Source organism: Trachinotus anak, unplaced genomic scaffold (assembly GCF_046630095.1).
Source record: "Trachinotus anak isolate AG129_WGS33_773 ecotype Australia unplaced genomic scaffold, CSIRO_AGI_Tana_v1 ptg000013l, whole genome shotgun sequence".
NCBI classification, from domain to species: Eukaryota; Metazoa; Chordata; class Actinopteri; order Carangiformes; family Carangidae; genus Trachinotus; species Trachinotus anak.
The window spans coordinates 8,092,615-8,117,975 of NW_027273864.1; the positions used below are offsets into that span (position 1 = coordinate 8,092,615).

At 41.4% G+C, this 25,361-nt stretch overlaps 2 protein-coding genes across 2 annotated transcripts in view; both read right to left on the bottom strand.

Annotated features, from left to right (window-relative positions):
- Positions 1-2,458: 2,458 nt before the first annotated feature.
- Positions 2,459-17,745, bottom strand: mapkapk3 (MAPK activated protein kinase 3). Its single transcript, XM_071493800.1, has 10 exons — positions 17,012-17,745; positions 10,383-10,522; positions 7,641-7,705; positions 7,422-7,501; positions 7,201-7,327; positions 6,846-6,921; positions 6,633-6,757; positions 5,582-5,667; positions 5,385-5,465; positions 2,459-3,204 (listed from the first exon to the last, which is right to left on the bottom strand). Exons 1-10 carry the CDS (start codon positions 17,303-17,305, stop codon positions 3,049-3,051), a joined length of 1,230 nt encoding a protein of 409 aa, XP_071349901.1. The 5' UTR covers positions 17,306-17,745; the 3' UTR covers positions 2,459-3,048.
- Positions 17,746-17,878: 133 nt separating this feature from the next.
- Positions 17,879-25,361, bottom strand: part of dnah1 (dynein, axonemal, heavy chain 1) — a 32,345-nt gene continuing 24,862 nt past the window's right edge. Inside the window, exons 68-79 of the mRNA XM_071493798.1 lie at positions 25,131-25,275; positions 24,425-24,583; positions 23,845-23,976; positions 23,473-23,643; positions 23,071-23,250; positions 22,587-22,763; positions 21,413-21,583; positions 21,018-21,148; positions 19,911-20,055; positions 19,200-19,406; positions 18,712-18,946; positions 17,879-18,300 (exon numbers count right to left, since the gene is read on the bottom strand). Coding sequence (XP_071349899.1) covers positions 18,179-18,300; positions 18,712-18,946; positions 19,200-19,406; positions 19,911-20,055; positions 21,018-21,148; positions 21,413-21,583; positions 22,587-22,763; positions 23,071-23,250; positions 23,473-23,643; positions 23,845-23,976; positions 24,425-24,583; positions 25,131-25,275 — 1,975 coding nt within the window. The 3' untranslated portion in view covers positions 17,879-18,178. The remainder of the gene's footprint in view (positions 18,301-18,711; positions 18,947-19,199; positions 19,407-19,910; positions 20,056-21,017; positions 21,149-21,412; positions 21,584-22,586; positions 22,764-23,070; positions 23,251-23,472; positions 23,644-23,844; positions 23,977-24,424; positions 24,584-25,130; positions 25,276-25,361) is intronic.

Below are 25,361 nucleotides of genomic sequence, written 5' to 3' on the forward strand. Positions count from 1 at the left end.
GTCTATACTAAGTATTCACCCCACTTTAAACTTTTGTATGTTACGAATTTGTATCATTAAGGATTAACTAGGCTTTTACGACAAAAATAAACCAAACAAAGACTGATCTAAAATAATCACTCAGAAACTGCAGATTGACTGCGTACCTGTGGACTCCTGCCTCTATGACACACCTAAACCAAGCTGTTTTTTTGTGATCACCTGCCTGTGGTCAAGGTATGACAAATGATTCATGATGACAGACTCGCAAATCTCAGACATGTTTTGCAAGAAGTACTGTACTAATCACAGGAAAGATTTTTCCTTTAATTAGTGTCTGATAAAACCCCTTAATCCACTGATTAAAAGTAGGGAAACAAAAAACATAAAAAAGGTACAGGTAGATGTGGGCTGGGGTGTTGAACTCCATCATCAATTTCAGATCATTTACCCAGCAGTCTTTCCCTGAGTTTACAATGCTATGAAACTGTAACTTTTGTAGGCCAGCATAATTACAAACACACACACACACACACACACACACACACACACACTAACCTGACAGCACTGTGACCCTCTGGAGATAATATGAGCATCATGTGACCTGTCTGTGAGGACTTGAGGCTATTTCAGTGGCAGTAATGATACCCTTAAAAGCAGCCATGATAATGATGACACTAATTGTCAAGCACAAGGCCTGTGACTGCACATCTGTGGATTAATGAGACAGTCTCACACACAAACACACATGAAATCTAGTGGAAAGAAGGACATCAGGGAACTGTTGGGGTCCATACAAGGAGAAGGAATGGAGCTCAGAGCAGTTCAGACAACACAGACTGAGCATGAAGAGTGAAGACGAAACACATGAAGGTCAGATGGCTCTCGACTGACCTTCAACACATTCCACCCAAAAGGGCAAAGTGATTCCCTGCCTCCCCCTGCCCACCCCACCAATTCTACACCCCTGTTGTACACCTCACACCCAAGCCTCAGGCAGCATACCCACACACTCGCTGTGTAACACTTGTCTGACCTGTCTCACCGTGCTTTATCACAGAGTCTAACATGAGATAACACATTTTGGACATGACTGTGCAGCACAAAACTTAGGGTGAACCAAATTCTTCCACCAAATGTATCTATCAGGGGGAACTGTAGCCTGTATTACAGTGACAGTAGACTTAATGAACCAGTCAAAGACTTTGTTTCTGATCCATCTCCGGGCAGCTGCACAGGGTGGGATTTCCACTGAAGCTTCACAGGCAAGAGAAAATCCAACATCAAACTGTTGTATGAATCAGTCTAACTCCAGAAAAAATAATTAAAAAAATCTTAAAAACATAAAAAACATATTAAAAACATGTCCCTCTGCCACTGCTGGAAACACAAACCCCTGACTTAATAAGTGCTGCTGTATTCAAGCATTCCCTTTATGTTATTGCTACACTGTCTGGTGTTTGTAATCCTCTGCACAGAGATCAGTGACTTTTATGGAATAACACAAGTAGGAAGTAAATGACACACTGTTATGTCAACATCATATTAGCGGCACAATGGTGTCATCATGACTGGACTTGTCTCTACAAAATGGCTGATGAACAAAAAGAAAAATACTTAGCACTGCCCCCCCAGCAGGAAGTAATTTCATGCGCAACATACAGTAAAATTCCACTCACAAATAGTCCCTGTTTAATTCTATTTGTTTGTCCTATTCTGAGAGCTTTTTCCCTTCAATGGACCATCAAACAACAGCTGACAGGTCAAGCTCTGTTTGGGCCACAGCTAATCATGGCTGTCATCCCATATTTACGGCAGGGAAGCCGAGTAGCTTTTATCATCAGCTTCCCCTAAATACTGCAGGGGCACCATGTGATCGAAGTGGGGGAAAGGTACTTACCATGTAATCTAAACATAATAATGTTGACCTTTACGAGTCACACACCAAGTAAGATGGCTGCGTCCCAAATAACTACTCCACTGCTGCTATTTATAGCAGCCTCACAAAGCCTGAGGGGCACAAATACAAAACAATAGCTTTAGGGTCCACGGTAAAAAACATCTTGCACATGAATATTCCTGCTTGGTTTTCTCAAGTTTAATCTACAAGTGTATGAACAAATGCAGTCTGCTGAGGTTTCCATTGTCTGCTAATGATTTAATGTGGAGTCATGCGGTGGCCACTATTTACAGGGAGCATTTTACTCAACTTTCATAAACACACACACGCCTTTCTCAAGAAAAGTGTCACAATTCATCCGTGTCGCACAACCATCCATTACCCCATTACCACTTACATAAAGCTCTCTGGCCTCACACTGACAGGAAGCTGGCAGGCTGTGTGCTGCCTCTCATAGCCACATTTATAGGACATGATGTTGCTCTGTAGCTGTGACACAGAATCAAATATATCCCTTCATAAGTGTGTGTGGGGCCACTTTACTGCTGTGTCAATGAAAAATACTCCTTCGGGTTGAACTATAGGTCATTATGGAGGCTATATTTTATTGACAAGACAGTCAGTGTCAGACTTTTTTTTTAATCCCTGAAAGGAAACAGCAAAAGACAGACAATATTAAGACAACACAGGTAATATTGAGTGTTCTAGCTTCACAGTCTGTCCACAGTTGGTTTGTCTGTCTGTGTGTGATCTGCACATGAGTTACAAAGGACACCTCAAATGGGCACCCAGCATTCAAATACACAAAATACTATCCCTACAAATACTTGATGACCCTTGATGTCTCCAGCCAGGATCTAAAAATTACATACATACATAAAATAATTAAAAACAGATACACCTGCACTGATTTCCACCACTGGCAGGCGACGCAGACGATATTGTGTCTTGATATGTCCTCTAAATGTTCACTTTTGATATTGCTGTTGTTCCTACGTTGTCCCTTTATTTCAAAGAGTACACCCTCCATGTCAAGTTTCTCAAGAGTCCCAAGCAGCTCTCTAAATGATCCTCTCCAGCACAAACCAACTTTTCCCTCCCTCTTCTGAGCCGCTTTTCTTCATCATTGGCTGTTGTGTCGGGATTTTCCATCGATGTTGGTCTGTGTCTCACTGACTTTGACACACAGTGGACCCGCTCTTGGCCCCGGCAGCGGCCTTCTTACGTCTCTTGTTGAGCAGAGGGTTACTTGAAGTGTCAAGATCCTTGATCTTCACCTGGTCGTAGTCCACACGCATGGTTGCTAAAGCGCTGGTCATCTCTTCCTGTGAGAGACAAGGCAGAGGATCAGCTGTGGCAAAGCGTGTTAGTTCAGTGAGAACTACTCCAGTTACATACAACAAGGGCAGGGATTACACACCTGTAATAAGTACTCCTGTTGAATCCTATTCTTAACCACAGGAGTTTTTAAATGATTGACATTGCTACTTTAAGCCCCTTTTCTACATCAGTAGCTAATTTTGGAACATATCCTTATTTGTTTTCTTAATAAGAATTAGATGAGAGGATTGTTAGCGCTCTCGTGTATAGACGGGTGATATGTAGCTACAGCCAACAGCCAACTAGCTTAGCTTAGGAGAAATCCTAGAGACAGCATGGCTCTGTAAAAGGTAACAAAATTACCTGCCAGCATCTGTAAAGCTCAATAATTAAGATGTCATGTATCATTGTTGTCCGGTAACCAGCAGAGACTTCAGGAAGTTACTGCTCCTGGACAAGAAATAGTCCAAAAAATAACCTCTAGTAAAACCACAACTGTTTTACACTTTGGTTTTTGTGTGGATTAAAAAAAAACAAGATGAGATGTGTAATGCTTTAATTAATGAGATTAAGATGTGTTAGTAGGTGGTTTTGTTACCTTTATACAGAGCCAGACTAGCTGTTTCAGGTCTTTATGCTAAGCTAACCACCTCCTGGCTTTGGCCTGATATTTAACACAGAAACTTTCAGCTCTTTGTAAGAAAGTGTTTTTCACAAAATGTCAAACTATTCCTTCAAGTGTTACACAATCTTTCATGCAGAAAGGTGGACAGAGCAGAGAAAAACCTGTCTGGGAACAATTTTACAGGTTTTATGACCTCAGAGAAAAGGTCAGGTCGTCACAGGCCGAGGTCAAGAGAAGCTGGAGCTAAAACAGGCTTAAGACCATGACCAATGTACTAAAATGTCAGCAGACAGGTCTGTAGACTGGAGCTGCTACAGCTGTGACAATGTTAACTTTCAATCCCCTCAGCCTTTATTGTTCATGACTGGAGGTCATTTGTCAGTCATGATCTATGTAGAAAGAATGTAACATCATGTTTTTTCCTTCTTTTTGAGAAGTGGTTGTTCGGGACTGCAATCTCTGAAATCCTTACACAACGTTGCATTGCCCATTGCAGAAGTGAACAGTGTTGTATTGTGTGCGTATCATTTTGGAGAAAGTTCTTTTCATACATTATCACTGCAGATTCACTCATTCAGCTGTTGTGAAGGAATGTGCCGTTCTACTCAGGATTTGTGCTCACATTTACAACCACTGAAAAAATATGTGATTGCCCAACTGAGATTTTTTGCCGAGTGCTGGAGAGGTAACCCCACAGTGACTTGATGTGAGCAAACAGCGTTCTTGCTCTTTAAGCACATTTATTTGTGTAAAATACAGAAAAAGAGCCGAGAAAAGCTGCACAGGGCAGCGGAGCTCCTGTGTGTTCAAGTGTGTGTGTCTTAAATGTGTGTGTGTGTGTGTGTGTGTGTGTGTGTGTGTGTGTGTGTTAAATGTTAAGACAGAGACAGACAGGCTGTGACCACTGCTTCCCCCTGGTGGTCATCAGGGAATCATCACGATGGTGATAAGCAATAAAATATCAATTTTTAAAGATTTTGATTTGTTCAATTCACTCATGGATGTTGACAGTTTTCCTTCGGTGGCTTCCATGTGGTAATAAATATAATAATTAAAGGGCCATCCCACCAATTTTACACATGAAAATCTCCTCACTAGTCATTCAGAGTACGACTTGGACTGAAAAAACAGCTGTATATATCCTCTGTGGAGCATGGAGAGTGAAATGATAGTCATGACATCATAGTGATATCATTAGGGTCAATGGATATATTCACAGAAAGTGTTATAAACTGGGGGAGTGGAACTTAAAAGATATTTGCAATTACCTGGCATCCATGGTCTAATGAACGACTCTCTCATGTTGCATAATGGGAAATTTAGGATTCACCATTTTTGGAGCTTGCCCCATACTGGAGATTAAATGTCAGGATAGGATTATTTTCCCTCTGGTGCTTTGATTTGTTTCTTTTGTCTTAATGGAAGTGCAACACTAAAATACTGGTGTAATCCTGTAACACCAGCCAAACTAAGGCCAACCTAAAGCTTCAACAGCCTGACAGTAACAGGTTGTAATGCCAACATGTGACCAGAGGGAGTCAGTGTTATTTTGCTGCTGACCTTCACGTCCTCCCACATCTCTCTGTCTTCAGTCAGGACCCGTGTTGTGTGGAGTGGAGTGGGGGGGACCACCATGGACTGCTGCAGAGTGCAAACACAAATACAGATGAGGATATGACCAAACATATGCACAAATAAACAAGAAGCAGTGCAGGAAGTGTGCAATGTTTATCTGTACTTGACACACAGGTACTTACATTGATCCAGGGGTGGTTCATAAACTGAGTGATGGTCATTCTCTCGTTAGGGTCTGTCTTCAGTAGCTGATGGATCAGATCTTTTGCTGGGAGAGTAAAGGAAATGCAAAGACCATTACATTATTAGTAGCAACACACACACATGCTCCTGGTCTCAGGGATGGGCTGGCCTACTTACACAGCAAGAGCACGAGTGAAGAATGAGATTGAGTGAAAAAACTGAAAAATGACTGTGTGTGCACTGTTGTTGTCAGTGGTAAGGAGGAGGACACCAGATGACTGTTGTCTCTGAGTTATCTGTAAGACGTCTGTAGGAGGAGTGTAGGCATGAACATATGTTACAGTCTGTGAAAGTGTAAAACTCCAGTGTAAAAGCACCAGTTAATAGGGCTGATGTTTCACTATAGACCACTGTTTACCTAAACAGACTGAGTGCAGTCTCTGTGTTTATAGAGACGACACTCAGGTTGAGGGCAGCACCGAGACGTAAACTGAGGCTTTTTAAAGGCACACCGCAGTGTTTCCCACATGATGTGTAGCTGGAGGTTTTCTATATGAGTACATCTTTAACCAGGCCACACAGAAACCTGTGGGGTCAGTGTTAGTGTAGCATTAATATATTCACTTTATTGTCCATCATGAAAAATGCCAAGCGAAAGATGATTAAATGTCATCATCCTTCTCTTTCAGCCGGAGACCAGCAAACTGTGCACTGTCACCATCCTGTGGTAAAGAGCTGGACTGATTAGACAGCCTGCAGTACTTTGACTGACAGCTTGGTTACTCTACTTGCTCTCAGCAGGAAACGTTTAGTTTTTCAACCTCTGACTCTCACATATTTAGTGTTTAATGCAGCTGAACACACAATTCATGTGTTGTCATTGATATATCTTTGTGTTTGTGTTGTTGGACTGCTGCGTGGCTGAGAATAAAGTAATAATTTTACAGCTATGGAATATTAAACTTATTATGAAAATTCACTGTCATCTGTGAAAATTCAATCTATGAATTTGTCCACTCTGTGTGTGTGAGTTTCTTGGGGGATTCACACCTTCCTGCGACACCTCAGCCCACTCTGGGTTGGGGAACTCGTACTGGCCCATCCTGATCCTCCTCTTCATCCCGGGTGAAATGGCCTGGCCCGTGTTGGAGTAAAATGGAGGAAAGCCACACAACCTACAGAGACAAACATGGTGGGTCAGATAGAGCGACTTTGAAACCTTATATAAGTTGTGACATTGGTGCGTTCCCACCAACTACTCACAGGATGTACATGATGACGCCCAGAGACCACATGTCACATGACTTGTCATATTTCTCCGGACCCAAAACCTCAGGAGCTTATCAATGGTGATACACACACACACACACACACACACACACACACACACACACACACACACACACACACACACACACACACACACAAAGAAACCATATATACATGGAGATTAGCTTTATATAGCACAGGAAAAAAATGACTCAACATCTATGCAGTTTTTCCTGTTGAAATAATCTAAAAGTCCTTCAAACTTGAGAGTTAAACCATAGTGCAGTATATAACACTTTGTACAAACAGATGCCATATGTTCACTGGAAAATAAGACAAAGCAACATACCCACATAGTAAGGTGTATAACAGGGGGTCTGTAGAGGGTTGTGTAGCGTGGTCTCCTTAGCAAAGCCAAAGTCTGTCAGCTTGAGGACCCCGTTTCTCTCTTTAGCGGTGTAGAGCAGGTTCTCTGGCTGGAGAGGGAGACAAGAAGAAAAGAAATATGTCAAAACTTCCTTTAATTTCCCAGACATGATCATATTCTTTGTGGTCTTCATCTCTGTGCACCTTGATGTCTCTGTGTGCGATGTTGATGTTGTGGAGATAGTCGATGGCCGTGCCGATGTCCCTCATGATCTCAGATGCCTCTGGGAAGAAAACAGGACAACACAATCTCTCAAACCAGAAGCAATTCCAGTGTCACACGACAAGAGACACAAACTTCCAAGGTGAAGTCTCTCTCGGACATGTGATGTGAACAAAATCCATCCCTCCGTCAGTCCTCACCTTTCTCAGTGAAGGCCTGGTCTCCTCTGGCCTGGATTCGGCTGAACAGCTCTCCTCCCTCCATACTGGACACACACAGAGACATAGACACACACACACACACACTTTACAAACTGCACAAATGACACTCCATGATCCACACTCCAGCTGTTTGTGACATATGAACTGTTATCTACATTTGAATTTGAGTAATTTCTTCTCATTTCAATCAATGTGGCAATGACACGAGCAGACAAAGGTGTTTAGTAATGAATCAGACCCAGAACAAAGAAGTAAGTGACTTTTTGACATCTTTTTGACACAAAGCATCAGAGTTACAGTTTAACAGAGAAAGAGGGAAGATGATCTCGAAAATTAAAAACTATCACCATAGAAATGTCATAATGTTATTCATACAGAACTGCAACTAACAATAGGTTTGACAAACCAGTATAAATACTGTTTTCTACATTAATCTACACCACATGTTACATTTACATTCACTGGCACATGTTTATATACAGAGGTCTTTCACCTAAATCTTTCAGTTTCTTGCAAAGAGAAATGGTAAGTGAGATTGAAACCCTAAAAATACTGAGCAAAAGTCCACTTCAGTTAAACAGAGGAACAGGATCAACAGGGAAGAAGGCAAGAGTAACAACATCTTCTTATCGAAAAGAACCAACAGGATTTATGTGAAATAATGTTCAATATTGTTTGAGAAACACAAAGTCTGAGAGTAACGTAGCTAATATTAGTCTCCTCTGTAGTCTCATCCTTTTATGTTTGATTATAACACAATAATTAGCCCAACAATAATATATGCGTTATACCCAAGAAGACTGGAGGCTGTAATCGCTGCAAAAGGTGTTTCAACTAAGTACTGAGTCAAGGGTCTGAATAGTGATGTCAATGTGATAAATTAGTTTCTCTTTTTTAGTAAATTTGCAAAGAAAAATCAAAAATTCTGTTTTCACTTTGTCATTATGTGGTATTAAGTGTTAATTGATTTGGGAAAAGATCACTTGAAATGATTTTAGCATGAGGCTGCAACAGAAAGTGTCTCGACACTTTCTGAACGCATCTGTTTGTATGGCATTTCCTCGCTGAGACCTATGACCTAATTCTTTAAAAGTTCAGACACTGTCCCCACCGAACACTTTCAGAATCAGATGTTTGTGCTTCCCACTCCTCATTTTCACAAACACACACATAAACAGCAGTGTCTGGTGCCTGAAACTTCCCCTCCTGTTCCTCAGAAAACTCTTTCTGTGCTCACTGTGACGTGGACGCGCTTCAATGTGTCTTAAGTAAGAGCGTAGTTTTTGTGGTCCATGAGTACACAGATGAACAGATAGCTGAGACAGAAATGTGAGTATGACTGTGAGCTACGGTGAATATCTGCACTGCCGTCTGACTTTGACCCTTGCTTCTACAGGAAGCAGCACGCACACACAGACACACACACAAGGTCACTACACACAGAGCAACACAAACAGTTGCTGTGTCAATAAATGTGATGATGAGAACCAGTTAGTCATTGTTTAAAATTCCCATGGACAGGGGAAAGCGACACTTTCTCTCTCTGAATTACAGAATTAAACTGTTTTTTGTGTTTCAAAAGTTGGCAGAAAAAGTCCAGAGCCTGGCGACATTTAAGCACATCAAAGCGCACACACACCAGTGTTTTTTCCTCCGGAGTCATACGGGGTATTTTTATGGACAGCTTGTTGTGACATGTGAAGCCCGGATGGAACTGTGTCTCTCTATCTCACCATCAGTGCCGACGTCTTCACTTCGCAGGTCAGGTCTTATGACTGACCTTTAGCGTGGATGAATGTTCTGCCCTCAGTTGTACAAAGAGTTTAGTTTGACGCACTCGATACACTCAAGAATCTATTTTGTGTGAAAACATATGAGCATGTTAGCACATATCAGAAATTTCCTACATAATTTTCAGGATAATGGCTTTAGATGTGCACTTGTTATATACGTTTTATTTTGTTGAGATATGATCTTGCTACATAGTCTCTGAGTTATAATGCACGGAGGATCTTTAACCCTCCCACTATGGTGGAAAAAACAATGGTCGGCTGAAAGACGTCTTGTGTATGTCTGTATTTAGCCGGACTAATAAAGTCTTACAGGAAATAGTCTTAAAATCTGGAGATATGAAGTCCTGAGTCCTCAGCAGTTTTCAAAAGCTATTTCCCACATTTATGCAAACAGTGACATTATGTGGCTCATGTAAAAACACGACAGATTAAAGCTTGAATTTTACTTACACAATTGTGCAAATTTAGTTTGCAGTTTATATTATGCTTGTCTATATTATTCAGGCTTCATAAAAAGTGTGTTGGGGAGGTGATGGCATTTGATTGAAAACAAAAAGAGTGTGTGTGTGCTTTAAGAATCATTCACTGATGTTCTTATTTTTCACCAAAAAATGAAGAGAAACGTGTGGAAACGTCTGAGCAGTTTGGGTGTAACTTCTTTAACTTCTGCTCAACGGAAACTTAGTATAGCAGTGCTGGACTTCTCTGTTGACTTTTGTTCAAAAGAGGTTTGTTATAACAGCTTGTTAGATAAATTCACGCCATCCTTTTTAAGTTCTGTGCTCCTACACTGCGCTGTGACGTATGGAAATTTGTAGTCAGTGTAAGCTGCATTGCGCCTGATGCTAAAATAGCAGGACGCATCACTGCCCAGTGGAAAATATTTGTCTACTTAATGTCAACTTTTCAAGAGGTATGTGAATCTTACCACTCCATGATGATGAGCAAGCATTTTTTCCCATGGTGCATGTTTTCGTACAGGTTGAGGATACGAACGATGTACGGTCCTCCTGATACTCGCCAGTGAAGCTCCACTTCTCGTCTGGCTTTGGGGCTGTCGTACAGAATCTGGGAGACGCACAGAGAGAATGATGACGGGATAGACAGAAAACCAACTTTCAGGACTGATGCACTGATTAATTTGAATTTATATTGCTCAGTTTTACACCGCTTCAACAATATACTTCACTTTTGATGTAATTACATTTTGTTCATATAATCATGTTATGGTTGTACAAATTAAGATTCAGAGCAAGCTGTAATTAAAAATTACTCATTTATCTCATATAATCCAAACAGCATCATTTTAATTATTTTATATGCCATAAAGCTTAAGCGATTAGTTAATGAATCAATTAGCAGAATACCAGATAATCAATTAAACTCATCCTTCAAACATTTTCTGGTCCCAGCTTCTAAACTGGGAGGACGTTTTATAACCTATGACATATAACACATACAACATATAACAAATAAATACATTTGGGTCACGTTGGGATATTTTATGGTATAAACAATGAATATATTGATTGAGAAAATAATCTGTAGACGAATTGATCATGAAACTGATCAGAAAGCAACATATTTATTAACACTCTAATAATAATTTCAACCACATCACCTACACGTATTACACCATCTCAAGTCCCTCACATCTACAGCATCACGTCAGATATTATACTAATTTGGTCAAGAAGAAATCAATCATTTTTTCATACCTTTTTTGTTACCCATATCATCTTTGTACTCTTATATGGTTAAATAATAATTATATTTTTTTATACGTTTATACCTCATAGACACCAGAGAATATCTCAAACTTAGATGTCTTATGCCACTGCAGGGACCGAAACTCACAATGCTCAATCAACAGGGAGCACACTCTACCAAAAGAGCTAGAGCTTGAGACAGAAATGTTAATTTAAAAAAACAAAAAACAAAAGGGAAAAAGCTGTTTCAATAAGCAGTATAAAAAGTGATGTTCATGTGAGCAACTGAAATCAATCTGCTTATCTTTGTCAAATAAGATTAAAGTCACCTGTCGAGGGAAACAAATCCAAAAGCAGCAGCACGAAGCACTGAGCAAACATGGGACAGTTTTACCAAGATCAGTTGTCAGCTTTCACTTACAATAACAGTGAACTGAGGAATGACATGTATTGCATTTATTTAATGCAACTGCAATAAATAAAGGCCAAAACCCTGTGTTGTCAGGAGCATCTGTGTCAAGTTGGCCTTACAAAGACCTGAACAGTCCTGATGTTGAGACAGCACTGTTAACAACAGTTCACATTTTCTAAAGGAGTGATGTGAAACATTCTGCTGCAACAGCAGTTGAGCATGAGGATACACTGATTAATTATCGCATGGTTGAAGGGTAATCTGTAAACTGAAGTTTGTGAAGATACAAAGATGAAAACCATGGGCAGACAGCTTTGATCCTCATCAGGGCAGTCAACAGGATGCATCAGAGATCATACAAAGACAAACACCATACACTTGTGTGAGCTTGACAGTCTTGTGGAAGCTGGAAGTTGATTCCAATCAAAAGGCTCCACTTATCACAACACTGTACTGATAACAAAATCGCCTTCAGCAGGGACGGAGCTCTTTGGCTGGTTTGCTCATGTGAGTGATGGGATTGAACTGTGAGCCCTCTGAACACAGAACCTCCACCAGGGAACAGCGATCTCACTTACACACAGCACAAGCTCACATCTTCTTGATGATAGAAATACAAAAGTAGAAAAAGGGCAGCTGAGCACAAGAAAATACTGCACGCTCACACAGCGAGTGTTCAAATGAAAGGAAAACCAAGTTTAACACCGCTACCTATCAGTTACTCAAGAACTGTAACCGACTCCTGTGGGTTAGATCTGGTCTAGAAAAACCACTGCTCCACATGCTGGCTGATTACATGACACACTGATGAAATCTATGTAAAAGAGGCCACTTTTTTTTCATTTAATTATCACAATACAGAGTAGAACTGTACAGCTCCAATAAAATAAGTCTAGGACACACATAGTCCTTAAGGCAGCCTGGTCACACGACAGGATGTGTTTGACATAAGCAGATGCGTGCGAGTGCACACACGCAACCGCAGCAGGTGGCGGACCTTGACATAGCACACGTCTTCAGTCAGGCTGTATTTTTGGATGTGACAGGGATGGAGTGATCTCTCTCTGTCCTTCTGTTCACATGACCACTCTGGTCACAGGCCGAGCCTGGAGTACATAACACACCGAGGGACTGACTCACTGACATATGATAGACTCACAAACATTAAATGTGTTGAATGGCAGGAGACTTTGCAATGAACAAAATGTGAAGAGAATATTTATAAAATTTCAGACTATGTTGTGAGAGTGGAAACTCCAAATTGCCAGAAACAACACCCCATCAATGTGACACTGTGTTTTTTTTCTAATGTTAAAGAGGAAGTGAGGAATACAGAGCACAGCAGAGTGTTGAAAGTAGAAGTTGAGGGTTTCCGGTGACTTATGTGCCTGCTCTGCTACTCTGTGTGTCCTACTTTATTCAACCTCACCCACTAAACTTGACATTAAACCAAGCAGTGGGCAGTTTTGTTTCTGCTATGTCATTTATAGCTTTATGACTTTAATCAGAGCAGACAGCATGTGAGCTAGTTTCCTTAATTTCCTGCACTGACACAGAATTGGCTATAATAAAAGAGGTCTGGGCAGATTAAATACACATATAAAACACAAAGGGGGGTGGGAGGGGGGGGGTGGGGGGGGGGGGGTGGGGGGTGGGGTGGGGGGGTGGAGACAATGATATGAATTATATGAATATAGTTAATCTTCTGATGGACTCTGGATTCTTCTGTGAGGCAACATTATGGAGAGTGAACCGACGCTTGTCTTTAATCCTGCTCTAAACCAATCAACCACATCTGAGCACTCCTCTAAACCAATCAGATCAGAGAGAGTGTAACACACTCTGAGACACACATGCCATCTGATAATGCCCATAATGTGCTGAGTTTAACAGTGAACTACCTCTGGAGACACAAACATGCACACACTGCTCCAGCATGTTTACACTATTGAATATCAAGGGCTGTCAGAGTGCTGTCGGTATATCTTGATGAAAAGCTGCCTTATCTTTACAGCTCATACCAATAAAGTCCTGCTCATAAAGTCCATAGCAAAGGGGCCTAGGAAGAGGTATACAGTTAATCAATAATCAAAATGTAGAGCGATTTAATAATAAGACAAATGTATCAGCGCTGCTTTTTTGAAAAGCTGAGTCTACAGCCACACTAGCAGCAGCTCTGCGACACTTTCCTCTGGCACAGCGGCGCTTTGCACTAAAAGCTAACGTCAGCATGCTAACATGCTCACAATGACAATACTAACATGTGGATGTTTTGCAGGTAGTGTACCATGTTTAGCATCTTCGTTTAGCTTGTCAGCATGCCAGCATTTGTGTATTAGCACTAAAAAAAGGTACAACTAAGGCTGATGGGAATGCCATTAGTTTTAAAGGTATTTGATCATGAACCAAGCTACTGGGAAATTCAAATTTCAACCTGATGAAAAGGTAAGTGATCGTCACAGTCACAATTCATCCTGAGGTGGACCTGTCAAAATATAATTTAACAGCAATCTAGCCCATAGATGTTGAGATATTTCATCAAAAAACACAAACATCAACCTCATGGTCATGCAGAAAGAAAACTCTGGTTATCAACGAAGCCAGGTGGATTCATCCTCCGGGCTCCATAAGTGTCTGTACAAATTTTAATGGCAATACATCCAATAGTCCAAAAATATCAAAAACCTGCCCATCACACCCAACTTTCAGGTCAAGTAAGAAAAACACCCAAAACATATTTTTGTATGTAGATTTTCCATGACCTAGTGTACCTAGCACAAAGCTTTGTGAGTAAAATCCCCACTGAACGTCCCCACAGGACAATAAAAAGGAGAGTAGGAGTCATCTACACCAACACAACTTTCATCTCATTTGAATACTACAAAGATCCTCGACAACAAAGGTTAATAAGCATCTGATGCACGATGCGTTTGAGATAACCTCCCAAAACTTCTGCACTGCAGCACAACAGTGAGCTTGAACTGACCAAAAGCTGAAGCCTGAGACTCAGCGCAGGCTCTAAAACACAGCTATGACACCAGAGTGTGAAGGCAAAACTTCTGAGACTGATTAACTTTTTTTAACAGCACCAGCTGCCTGAAGTGAACCTGCATGAGACCTGAGTGTAGTTTGTTAGAAGAAAAATCTGTTTCATGTAGTGTCTGACTAAACCACTGAGGATTTTTAATGACATTTTGGTATCTGTGGATCCCAGACGAAACCCAGATGTGTCACTAGCATGCTAGTGGGCTCACCACAGAGGTGAACATACACAGACACACTGAAGGGAAGGTTTTGGCTATGAATGAAAGCCTGCACACCGACCTGTAGCTTGTACAGCTTCCCATGCGCTAAGCTGGAAGGCACTTCAGACGCTAAAATGGAACAATCACCAGCCAAATTCATGCATCTAATGGTATTAACAGTTAATGGCGGTGCTCAAGTTGACTGCCAAGCACCACTGGGCTCTCTCTAAGGCCCCGTCTCCTCCCTGGAGTTAGACAAATCCAAATTAAAAGAATCCTGATGACTATAACTGAATTACATTAAACGGATGGCTCCCCCCCAGCTTTGCTGCAAAGTGGATTAAACCTATACCCATTTATTATGTTTAGTGCTTTGAGCAACACTTAATTAAAAAGCCAGTAAGCTGCCCCTGCACATCAAACAACTCCTGAGTATTTACTTTTGCTTTCTATTTGCCTTAAAATTAAAAAAAAAAATACTGAGAAAGGTGCAAATTAGCTTCAATGACAATAACATAGAACAAATAAGTCTATCAGGTGCACTCGAAAAGCTGTCACTTGGTCCAGTGCGATCCCATTGACAAGCTAACCAACAGAGACGCCAGTAAAAGCTGCAACAGAGAAGGCAAATTGTGATTTCATGAGTGTTTCCCTTGGCATCTCTAAAACCTTTTCACAGGTTGTTCAGAGAGCAGAGGAGGGTCAGAGGCTGACAGCAGTGGCTCGGTGATGTTTTCTCTAAGCTGGGGTCACCCTGACCTGCTGTTAGCTTTCCTCTGTGGAGGCTGAAGTTTGTCAGGCGCCAGGCGACGTCGTTATTGATGCCGTCAGCAGTCACATGAACACACAGAACAACATATTTCACATATTAAAACAAAAAGGCTCCAACATCAGACTCTCTTGTGCTGTGATACAGTGAACCTAGCTCAGTGTTTTCTTACAATCTCTTCTGTTTTATTAGGTCTTCAAAAAAACTCTGACTCAAGTCAGCAAGTAGCCTGAAGATTTTCTGGCAACACATTTTATTTGTTCTCTGTGTTGTCATTTGGTAATTGTTTTCTTTCTCTTTCTCTCCCAGTCACACACGTTGCTATCAAGCATCCTATCCCTCCTGGCCTTCCATGTTTTGTTTGTGACTTCCTATTTTCTGCTGCAGTTTATCTCTCCTTCTCATCTTGTGTCTCTCTCTCTATCCCACAGTCTACAGCTCTGCTTGTGACACCACTGCTGCCGGGTTTGGCAGCTCAGCTCCAGATGGATTACTGTAAGCCAGTAAATCTCTCTGAGTCTGTCGCCCAGTGGTGACAGGTGACAGCCTGATGACCCGTGCATGCATGTGTGCGTATATGCCTGTGTGAAGGTGTGCCCAAATTTCCACTGCTCCCAGAATAAGGTGTCAGTGTCAAAACCTATGTGTCTTAATGATGAAGTGTAACAGGTCACGGCTTATGCCTCAGCAACCCTGACGCCCATAACTTGCTTGCGATCCAGTGTTAGACTGAACACACATCACATTCAGCATGTCCGCATCTGGAGCCTGTGAGTGCAACACATACAGTACATGCCAACGCCAGCGTGAGCAGCAGGAAAACACACATGCAAACACACCACCTAGACATGTATGTGCACCAGCCACAGAAACAGACAAACACTAACAGGCAGTGTGAGTGCAGATCAGTACTCCATGACTGGGAGATCCTTCTACATCACAAGGATGTGTTTTGTTAGTCAAATTTTACAACTCCTATGTAAGTCTGAGTCCTGTATGACAATGGCACAAATCTGACCTCAATAAAGGTCAAAGGTCTTTTAAGTTGGCAACAGAGTCAACACAGTTTCCAACTCTGAGAAACAAACAGATCAGATGTGTTTTGATATCAAGATGTATCAAGATGAAAAGATATATAAATTCATAACAAAAACCAAAAGCATTTTCACAAAGATTTGTATTTTTAAACACTCATATATAACTTATGAATGTATAGAGCAGAAAGCTCCAAACTTCATTATACAGGACTATACTGGACATTGAATCAGTAATGTTTGAATACACAAGTGAAACAAGTCTGATCACTTGGGAAACACATACAAAGCTGTAATTATCAGTTAATTGTGAGGAGTGAAACCTGAGCTGAGAGGGTCTGTCCCCAAGTTCCCTGTTCACAACATGAGTGTCAGGTGACCTCAGTACCTTCAGTGCGCACTTCTCTCCTGTCTTCTTATTGAAGCACTGCAGGACTTTGCCATTGATCCCTAAGCCCAGGACCTGACTGGAGATTTTATAATCGTCTGTCACCGCGTTGCGTTTTATCTCCAGTTTAGGGTAAGCGGGCAGGGGGAATTGGGTGTCCGCGTCCTTTCTGTCAGCAGCGGAGAGATCGGGCTGCTGCTGCGGCTCTTTCGGCTCGTCCGCCGGGGAGTCCGGCTCTGCCTCAGCCATCGGCGCTTGCAGCGGTTGCTCCTTTCCGTTGCCATTTTGTAGCATGTTCACACCGGCTTGTTGTCACCAGCGGTTCTCAGAGGGGGAAGGCGTGAGTAATTCACCAAAGTAATGCGATGACTCTTGCTGCCCTCCGGTAGCGTAAAAGTGTGGTGCGTCTGGCTGTCCTGGGCACCGCAGCCGCTGAAAGAGCTCCACACAGTAATTCCACTGTATCTTCAGTATAGCTTGTGAAACAAAGTACACTTGTTTAAACTAAACATTTCTTGCCACTGGACTTTTAACCGGCTATTCTTCTTTAAAATGCTCAAATCCAAACAATTCAGCACCTCTGAACAGCACAAGAATGAAATTCCAGTCTCTGACGCTGAGGATGTTCTGTCGGTCCTGTTGGTCTTAGTTTCCCGTTGGTCTGGAGTCCTTTGGTTGTAGTCACATGGCCAGTCACTGTCACTTTTTGTGTAAGCACCACCCTCCTTCAGTTAAGTCATATTTCTCAACTGGCCCTGTGTGGCCGTCTTAAAGGAGCAGGCCGTATAGATATTTATTTCAGTGTTGAGCATGGAGGGGGAGGGACTGCCCCTTCACTGATGAGAGGAAAGGAGACAAGATTTGGAGCAAAGTTTATAGTATTGACAAGTATTTATTTTTCAGTTTTTAGTAATTAATCTTGAACACCTCTGGAGCTGAATCTGTTTTCATCACAGCAGTTAATCATAAATAAAAAATATCACATTGTACAAAATTATTACACAAACTAAAGAAGAGTTTTATGAAGCTAATTTTAAGTGGCATATGAAGGGTAGAAAAAATATCACTTTGATTTAAAGTGAATTCAGCATCCGCAACTGCAATCAATCATTTTGGGCTCTAAAACACAGACAGGGTATAAAGCATGAAGTGTGTGCATCCGTGTGTTCAGTAGTCCAGTGCACATATGAGGGCCACTCCCCGTTTGATCCAGTGTCTCTGACTGTGCTGTGTAGGCAGCTCCACTGCGATCACGTAGTTGGTGGAATGACCGGTAGTAGAGAGTGTCCCTGCAAAAGAACACAGAGCAATTCAATGACATTAAAAAAATATATTTAAACTGTTTGTATATTTCTATCTCTTTACTGACTCAAGTGTTTCCAAGCAGTCTAATATATCAGCACAAGGCGTTGGCTACATGCTGGGAGTGGAAAATACAGAGCTGCGTGAAACAGGATACTAACTGGAGTCTATTTTTGGTGAGTAATAAAACCACCAAAAAGGGGATACACACAAACACCTAGTCACACTGGCAAACAGAGTTCACAACCTGAGCAACAGTTTCACAAACTATGGCTAATCCATTTCCTTGACTTAATTTTTTTCCACAGATCTCTAAAAACAGCTTGTTAGTTAAGCAATAGCTAAACTGCTTGTAATACGGATCAATCCAATCATACTCAAATACTGTGTGTACTCACCAGCACGTGTCAGTGTCTTATAGATGGGACAGACATAGACCCCGGAGGGTGGAGGTTTACGGTTGGGTTTGGGGATCAGCCTGATGATGGCCATTTCTGTGTAGAGCTCCTTGGGCCTGGACTCTGTGAGCTGACCTGCTCTGTTATCCCAGCGAGCCCCTTCCAAGAATAGACCGTGGATGTAGCAGCCTGTGTTTGGTTTCTCTGTTATTTCTGACACCGACTTCACTATTACCTGCGGGAGGAAGTATTACAAAAGAGATGGGAAACAAACAGGTTCATAGTGAATAGAAATAATTAAAATTTAAAGTTGTTAAGAATTTCTAAGACCAACAAATGACTGTATATGTTAATATTCATACAGACTTTATTCAATCCTCTAAATCTGCAGTGTTATACTTGAGAAATATGAGTTAATATCTTTGCACTTATGAGGTAGAAATAGTGGCAGTGACAGACACTGCCAGACATAAAGCCTACTGTCTGACCTCAAAGTCAAATCCAATTGTGTCGATGGAGATGCTGTAGCGACGGGCGTAATTCTGGAGTGTTCCAGTGAGAAATGCCTGCGGGAAAAAGAAGCCGCTAATCCAGAAGACAGGTGGAATGCCATTATAGATCCATCGCTGCAGGAAATTGATCCTCTGAAGCAGGTCTGACACCCAGGAGGCCAGAGGCTTCAGAGATGGGTAGGCCTGGAGGGAGAGAGATATGCAGCCAGTCAAAGAGTTATGTATTCTTAGAAAGCAGAGCCTGGAATCATTAGAGCAGGACACAAAAAGTTTATCTGATACCTTGTACACAGAAATCCCTCCCAAATGCCAAATGTCCAAGAGTCATCCCTAACTACACAGAGTAAAATATGGATGGATGCCAGAATTTTAGTTCAGTTTGATGCATACATTTGTTCAGTAAGTGTGTGTGTGTGTGTGTGTGTGTGTGTGTGTGTGTCAGGTTTTACCAGGGCGATCCACCCTGCCTACAGAAGAGCTGAACATACAGATAAACGTATGAGAAGGTAACTGTTTAAAAATCAGAGGAGAATGTGTTCAAATCAACTTCCAACTTTGTGATGAATCTTTACTATTAGTCAATAATTAATACATGACAGAAGCTGTGACATGCATATAACCACTGGGTCCTGGTATTGATAAGAGAGTTCAGAGGCGTAATAATTGGCATGTGTCTGGGTGTCTTGCCTTGGCTTTCCACATTTCAGGGACCCTGTTGTTGAACAGACTATTGGCCATAAGGTCCAGTTCTGATGACATCACCACTAAACCCTTTAGAGCCTTGACAACATCACAGAGACTCTGAGAGATGACCACCAGCAACTTGTTATATCTGAAAGACACAAAACATACAAGGACCAGTTACTGAAGTGCTAATGATTTAAACTCAACTAATCTCAGATTACCACAAATGGATCCTAACCTTCTATTAGTCTTCCATGAAATAAACAGAAGAATATGTCAACAACAATGACAAATTCACATAATAGAAAAATATCGAAATGCTTTTATTACCCTATTTTATTATTGGACAATTAGAATTTCTCAAAGGGATTAACAAAGTATTTTATCTATCTATCTAGTATGAAAGGGAACATAATAAATCTGCAAGAGTCTGAAGTGTCTGTTGATCACTATCAATGACTGAGCGAATACTCGGATTCAGAGATTTCTGTCTTACCAAATTCACTTCAAGTTGCTGACATCACATGCTACAGCAGCTCACACACAACCAACTGACTGAAAGAGCTGTTATTACAGTATGCCATATAATTATGGTTACTGGCTGTGACTTTTAAAAGGATATAATTTCAGCCACAGGTCTCAAGTAAAAATATTATATTAGTGGTTTCACATTTAATTAGTATTATTGTTTTGTTTTGTTTTGTTTTAGCTCCAAATAATGTTACCTTTACACTGGGCAGAATCACTGATCTACTCTGATTACCCAAGGCTTTCAGTGCAGCACAGATTCAGTTTCTCTCTATGACCTCAAAGACCTGCAGAAATTTGTCCTCCTGCTAGATGAGTATTATATGGAAATAATTCAAATATATGTACATAAGATTCACCCAGCAGATCCCAGTAATGTATACTACTGGCCCAAAAATGTGTTTTTACAATAAACATTGACTATCTGAATTTGCCTCCATTTGTCCAAATTCCAGGTGTAGGATAAGATAAACTTTATTGTCCCCAGAGGAAACTCTGACTTGGGCAACAACAGAATTACGTGTTATTATATCATGGAGACCTGCAGTGTGGTTTGCAGTGTGATCTACTGCGTAATGTTACCTTATAACCTCTTGGACGAGCACTGTGTTCATGGACTCTTCATAGAGGACTGGGTACCTTTCCATCACTTCCTGGACGCTGAAAGGCCGTGGGATCTTTTCAGCAATGCCTGCCACTATCTCCTCCACTGTCTACGGTACAGGAAGAGGCAGATTACAAATGAAACCTAACAAGTCCCATCCTCAGTCCAGGCATTCAGAAAAAGAATTGTGTGCAGCCCTTTACACATCATTTTTACATTTTTAACATTATTATGTTAAGTATGTTCACCTAAAAATGTGATTAACTGAAACAGAAAGTGTCTCATAGCTTGTATTTAGTTAATATGCATACAGATACCATTAGTACTATTAAAGACAACAGAAGAGATAAGGAAATCAAATCATTATTTGCACCTCCTCTTGACTTTTCCCCCCAGCAGACGCAGCTCGAGGCTGCAGACGAACCACAGCTCCCAGCAGGGCGAAGGTCTCATTCTGGGCAAAGCTGATGTTGGCGTTGTCATGGAGACCAAAGATATCAGGTGTGTCATTGATGGGCAAACCACGAATGTATGCCAAGTAACCCTAGGGTCAGAGTTGCCATGACAACAGGTCAATCGTTGACTGTTACCGACTGTCTCAAGATCAAGATCATCATCAGCTCACAAGTTGATGTGCTCTGATTTATACGTGACACTTGCATATTATAGCATGAAATATTCAGTCATTCAAGAGGTGTTCAAAAAATCCAGGTGCTGCAACTCCTGTGTAACTACAGATGAGTAAAATTATATTTTTTGCAACATGACATATACTTACAGTCTCACTTAGATTTCCTTGTTTGTAAAAGGCAGCAAGAACAGAGAGAAACGTTTTTGTTATTGTGAACTGATTAGAGCACAAACTCACGCAAACTCATCAAAATAGGGTTATTTCTATTTTCTATTTGTCTGTTGTTTGTTTTTAATGACAATATATGAGGTGGGACAAATAACTGACATAGTACTGTCATATGGCCATAAATACACTGTTAACAATATTGCAGTAAGTCCTGTGATAGACATTGTAACTCAGGAACTATACTGATCTCTGGCTGTTCAACTTTTATTTTGCTTCAACTGCTTTATAGTTGAATGAATGATGGCACATAATGTCAGTGTTGTTGTGTGCGTGTGTGTGTGTCACAAAGGCTGTCATTGGTAGACTATAAAACTCTGAACTAAAAATGAAAAATGAGAAAATGTCTGACAGAGTTGGTTCACCCAATCTTGATGAAACCTTTAATTCAGTGAATAAATATCACATATGACTGTTTTTTGGATATTAAGAAATGACCTTCCTATTTTACTATTATGTTGTTTAATTGCAAAGATATCATCATGTTTAATGACTTAATGACTGCCTTGAAATGTATCACTGATTGAGTAGTCACCAATATGTATACCGAACATTGCGTTACCCTTTCATTCCCATCTCAGAACAACATATACAGCTGTGGAGTATACCAACAGACGCAGACAAAGGTCAAGTCTAATGCACTATTAATGCACTCTTATCATGATCTTTTCTCTATTTTCCAGTATCTGACCTTGATATCCAGATTTGTGTCTATCTGCCGGTACACTCCAGACGAAGAGTAGGCATGGTCATCAATAAGAACAGCGGGACAATAGAAATCCTCCAGCACACTGAGCAGACATCGTCTGTCCCAATCATCTGTCACACGGCCGCCATAATTTATCTCCCCTGCAGTGTATTTCAGCACCTGGATAGGTGGAGGACAAAAAGGAGAGACAAACAGATGAACAAACACACACACACACACACACACACATTGTCTGACTGACAAAAACATTAGGAAGCATTTTACAGTGAAATAGCAACAGACATCCATAATGCATGACAGGTTATGGGGACTAAGGAAACAGGAGCAGACAGATAAAACAGCCACAAAGAGGAAGAACAGCAGGAGAATGACAAAACAACAGAGAAAATAAGATGACAAATGATGGCTTTGGAACCACTGCTCTGAACATGTATTTTAACACAGACAGAAGCCCTCACTCCCCCACCTTATATGGGATGTCCTGGTACTCATCCAAGAACATTTTGAGTTGGCTGATGCAGATGCTCAGGTCTCCGTCTGTGAACTTGTAGGGAATGTTGAAGCCTAAAGAGCCAAACTTCCTTCGCTCCAAAGCAATTCCATGGAACAGACACAGAGACAGGAGCAAAGACTTGAAGTTTGTTATCTGTAGAAGAAAGAAGAAGAGAGGGGAGGAGAGGAATAAGTTGCAGATACTACACCGTTCATGGCAAATGTAAGAACAACACGACACTCTACTACAGTAGACCCTCTCAAAAACAAAACTGATCCAGAGAGGCAGATTTTCAAATCAAAAGTAAATGATAAAGGAGTAAATACAATGAGTGGGAACAAACTCAGTGGGAGGATGACAAAGGAGGAGACAGACCTTGGTGGAAGAGGAGATAAAATCATTAGTGAGCCTCAGGTAAGTTTTCTGTAGGTTGGCCTTGATGCCCCTGGGAGGCTCAATGGTCATCTTGGAACTATTTTGGAGAATAGACACTGGGAACCTGTTGCTGGGTAGACTTGTGAGCCAAAGGCGGAAGTCCTTGTGCACCTGTGGAGAGGGATTGACATATGGTGCCCATGGAGTATAGGAGGTAATTACAACTGGCCAAGGCATAGGAAAACTATGTGACTGGCTGATCTAACATGGAGCATAAGTCAAATCACTGAAGCAGTTCTGTTTTCAGTTGTCCAATTTAGTGTTTGTAGTTTGTGTAAGTCCATGCTCTTTTGTGTATGTCTATGTTCTGACCTTTACTGGGTTGATGTTTTCGATAAGTCTCTCCAGTGCAGGCATCCAGCTGGGAGCCAGGTGACAGTTCTGGAAAAAGACCCACTGACCTCTTTCCATGGCAGCGTGCATCATGGTCTCAGCCCAGGGGCCCTGAACCACACAAACCACAGCAGAAGAAAGGACAGATGTGATGACAACGGCAAGAGTTGTGCAAAAAACAGCAAGCTCAACATGAGACTTTCATTTAAGAGACAACTGAACAGCCACCGGGGGAGTATGTTGCTTGGAGAATGTTTGGCAGGCCACCAAGTTTCAGGTTTGCTGACCTGTGTGACTCTAGATTTATCTAAAAACCTGCACATTGTTTTGTGAACTCAATTGCTATATCTTGGAATCTAGCATCTGTCAAAGCAGTATGGTATATTGTCCCGCTCAGAAGTAGAGAAAACAATTAGCACAGAGATGGCCATTCTTAACAAGACAAATGAGAATGGCCTGGTTTTGTGAGAAAGTGATTTATAGTGCCTTTCCCCAGGGGTCAGAGAAAGTGTACAAAGAGAGAGAGAGAGAGATTCCCAGGTATCCCTGTGGCTCTGACCTGGCCCTGGCCCAGAGAGATGGCACTCATTTTCTCTGAGAACTGCATGACATCAGCAAACTTGTAGAGGTCGGCAGCAGGGTCAGTGCCAGGGGAAACGACAAAAATGAGGGGAGTGGAGGGGGAAGACTCTGCAAACACCACGGACAGGTCTGACGTCTATGGAAAGATGGAGAGAGAAGGACTGATAAGCCATAAATACTGCTGCCACATGCTGTGGAGCAAACAACCAGAAATCCTTTTCAGCTCATTCTGTACTCCAAACATTAATGAATGTTTACATTGCTGCAGACCCAGCCAAATGGAACAATTATTACCATGTTAATATTACCACACTAAGCCACTGTCACAGAGGGAAAGAATGTCACAGCATAAATACTGTTTTTACAATTCATCTGAATTAAATTTTATTTGTACAGTGTCAAATAACAACATTACCTCAAGGTCCTTTACAGGTTAAGGTAAATATCTTACAATATTATAGAGAGAAACTCAGCAGTTCCCACAATGAGCAGCACTCGGTGACAGTGAAGAGGAAAAACACCCTTTTAACGTATGGGCTCTTTAAGATATGATGAAGCTTGGCCATTCAGGGCTTTGTACGTACGGAGAAGGATTTTGAATGCTATTCTATGCCGATAACCAGATCTGGATTTTCAGCATGTGTGTCACTAACATGAACCCGGAGGGAGGACAGGGTCTGTACCTGAGGTTCAATGAAGCGCTGTCCCAACTGAGCTGAGACAAAGTCCTGCAGTCCTTGAACAAGGCAGTCAGACCTCAGACAGCGCAGGATCAACAGCTTCTGGAATGAGTCCAGCTCTGCGTCCCACTCTTCTGGGAGGGGCTCCCTATAGGCAAACATACACATGTGCACACATTGTTAAGACATTGACAGCCTCTGCACAGTATAAATGAAGGGAAAAGGTGCGCCTTT

Coding starts and splice junctions, on each gene's coding strand:
- mapkapk3 (XM_071493800.1), bottom strand. CDS start 17,305: ATGCTACAAAATGGCAACGGAAAGGAGCAACCGCTGCAAGCGCCGATG. Junction 6,758..6,845: donor GGCGTCATCATGTACATCCT/GTGAGTAGTTGG, acceptor TTGTCTCTGTAG/GTTGTGTGGCTTTCCTCCAT. Junction 5,668..6,632: donor GGCTGAGGTGTCGCAGGAAG/GTGTGAATCCCC, acceptor TTACTCTCCCAG/CAAAAGATCTGATCCATCAG.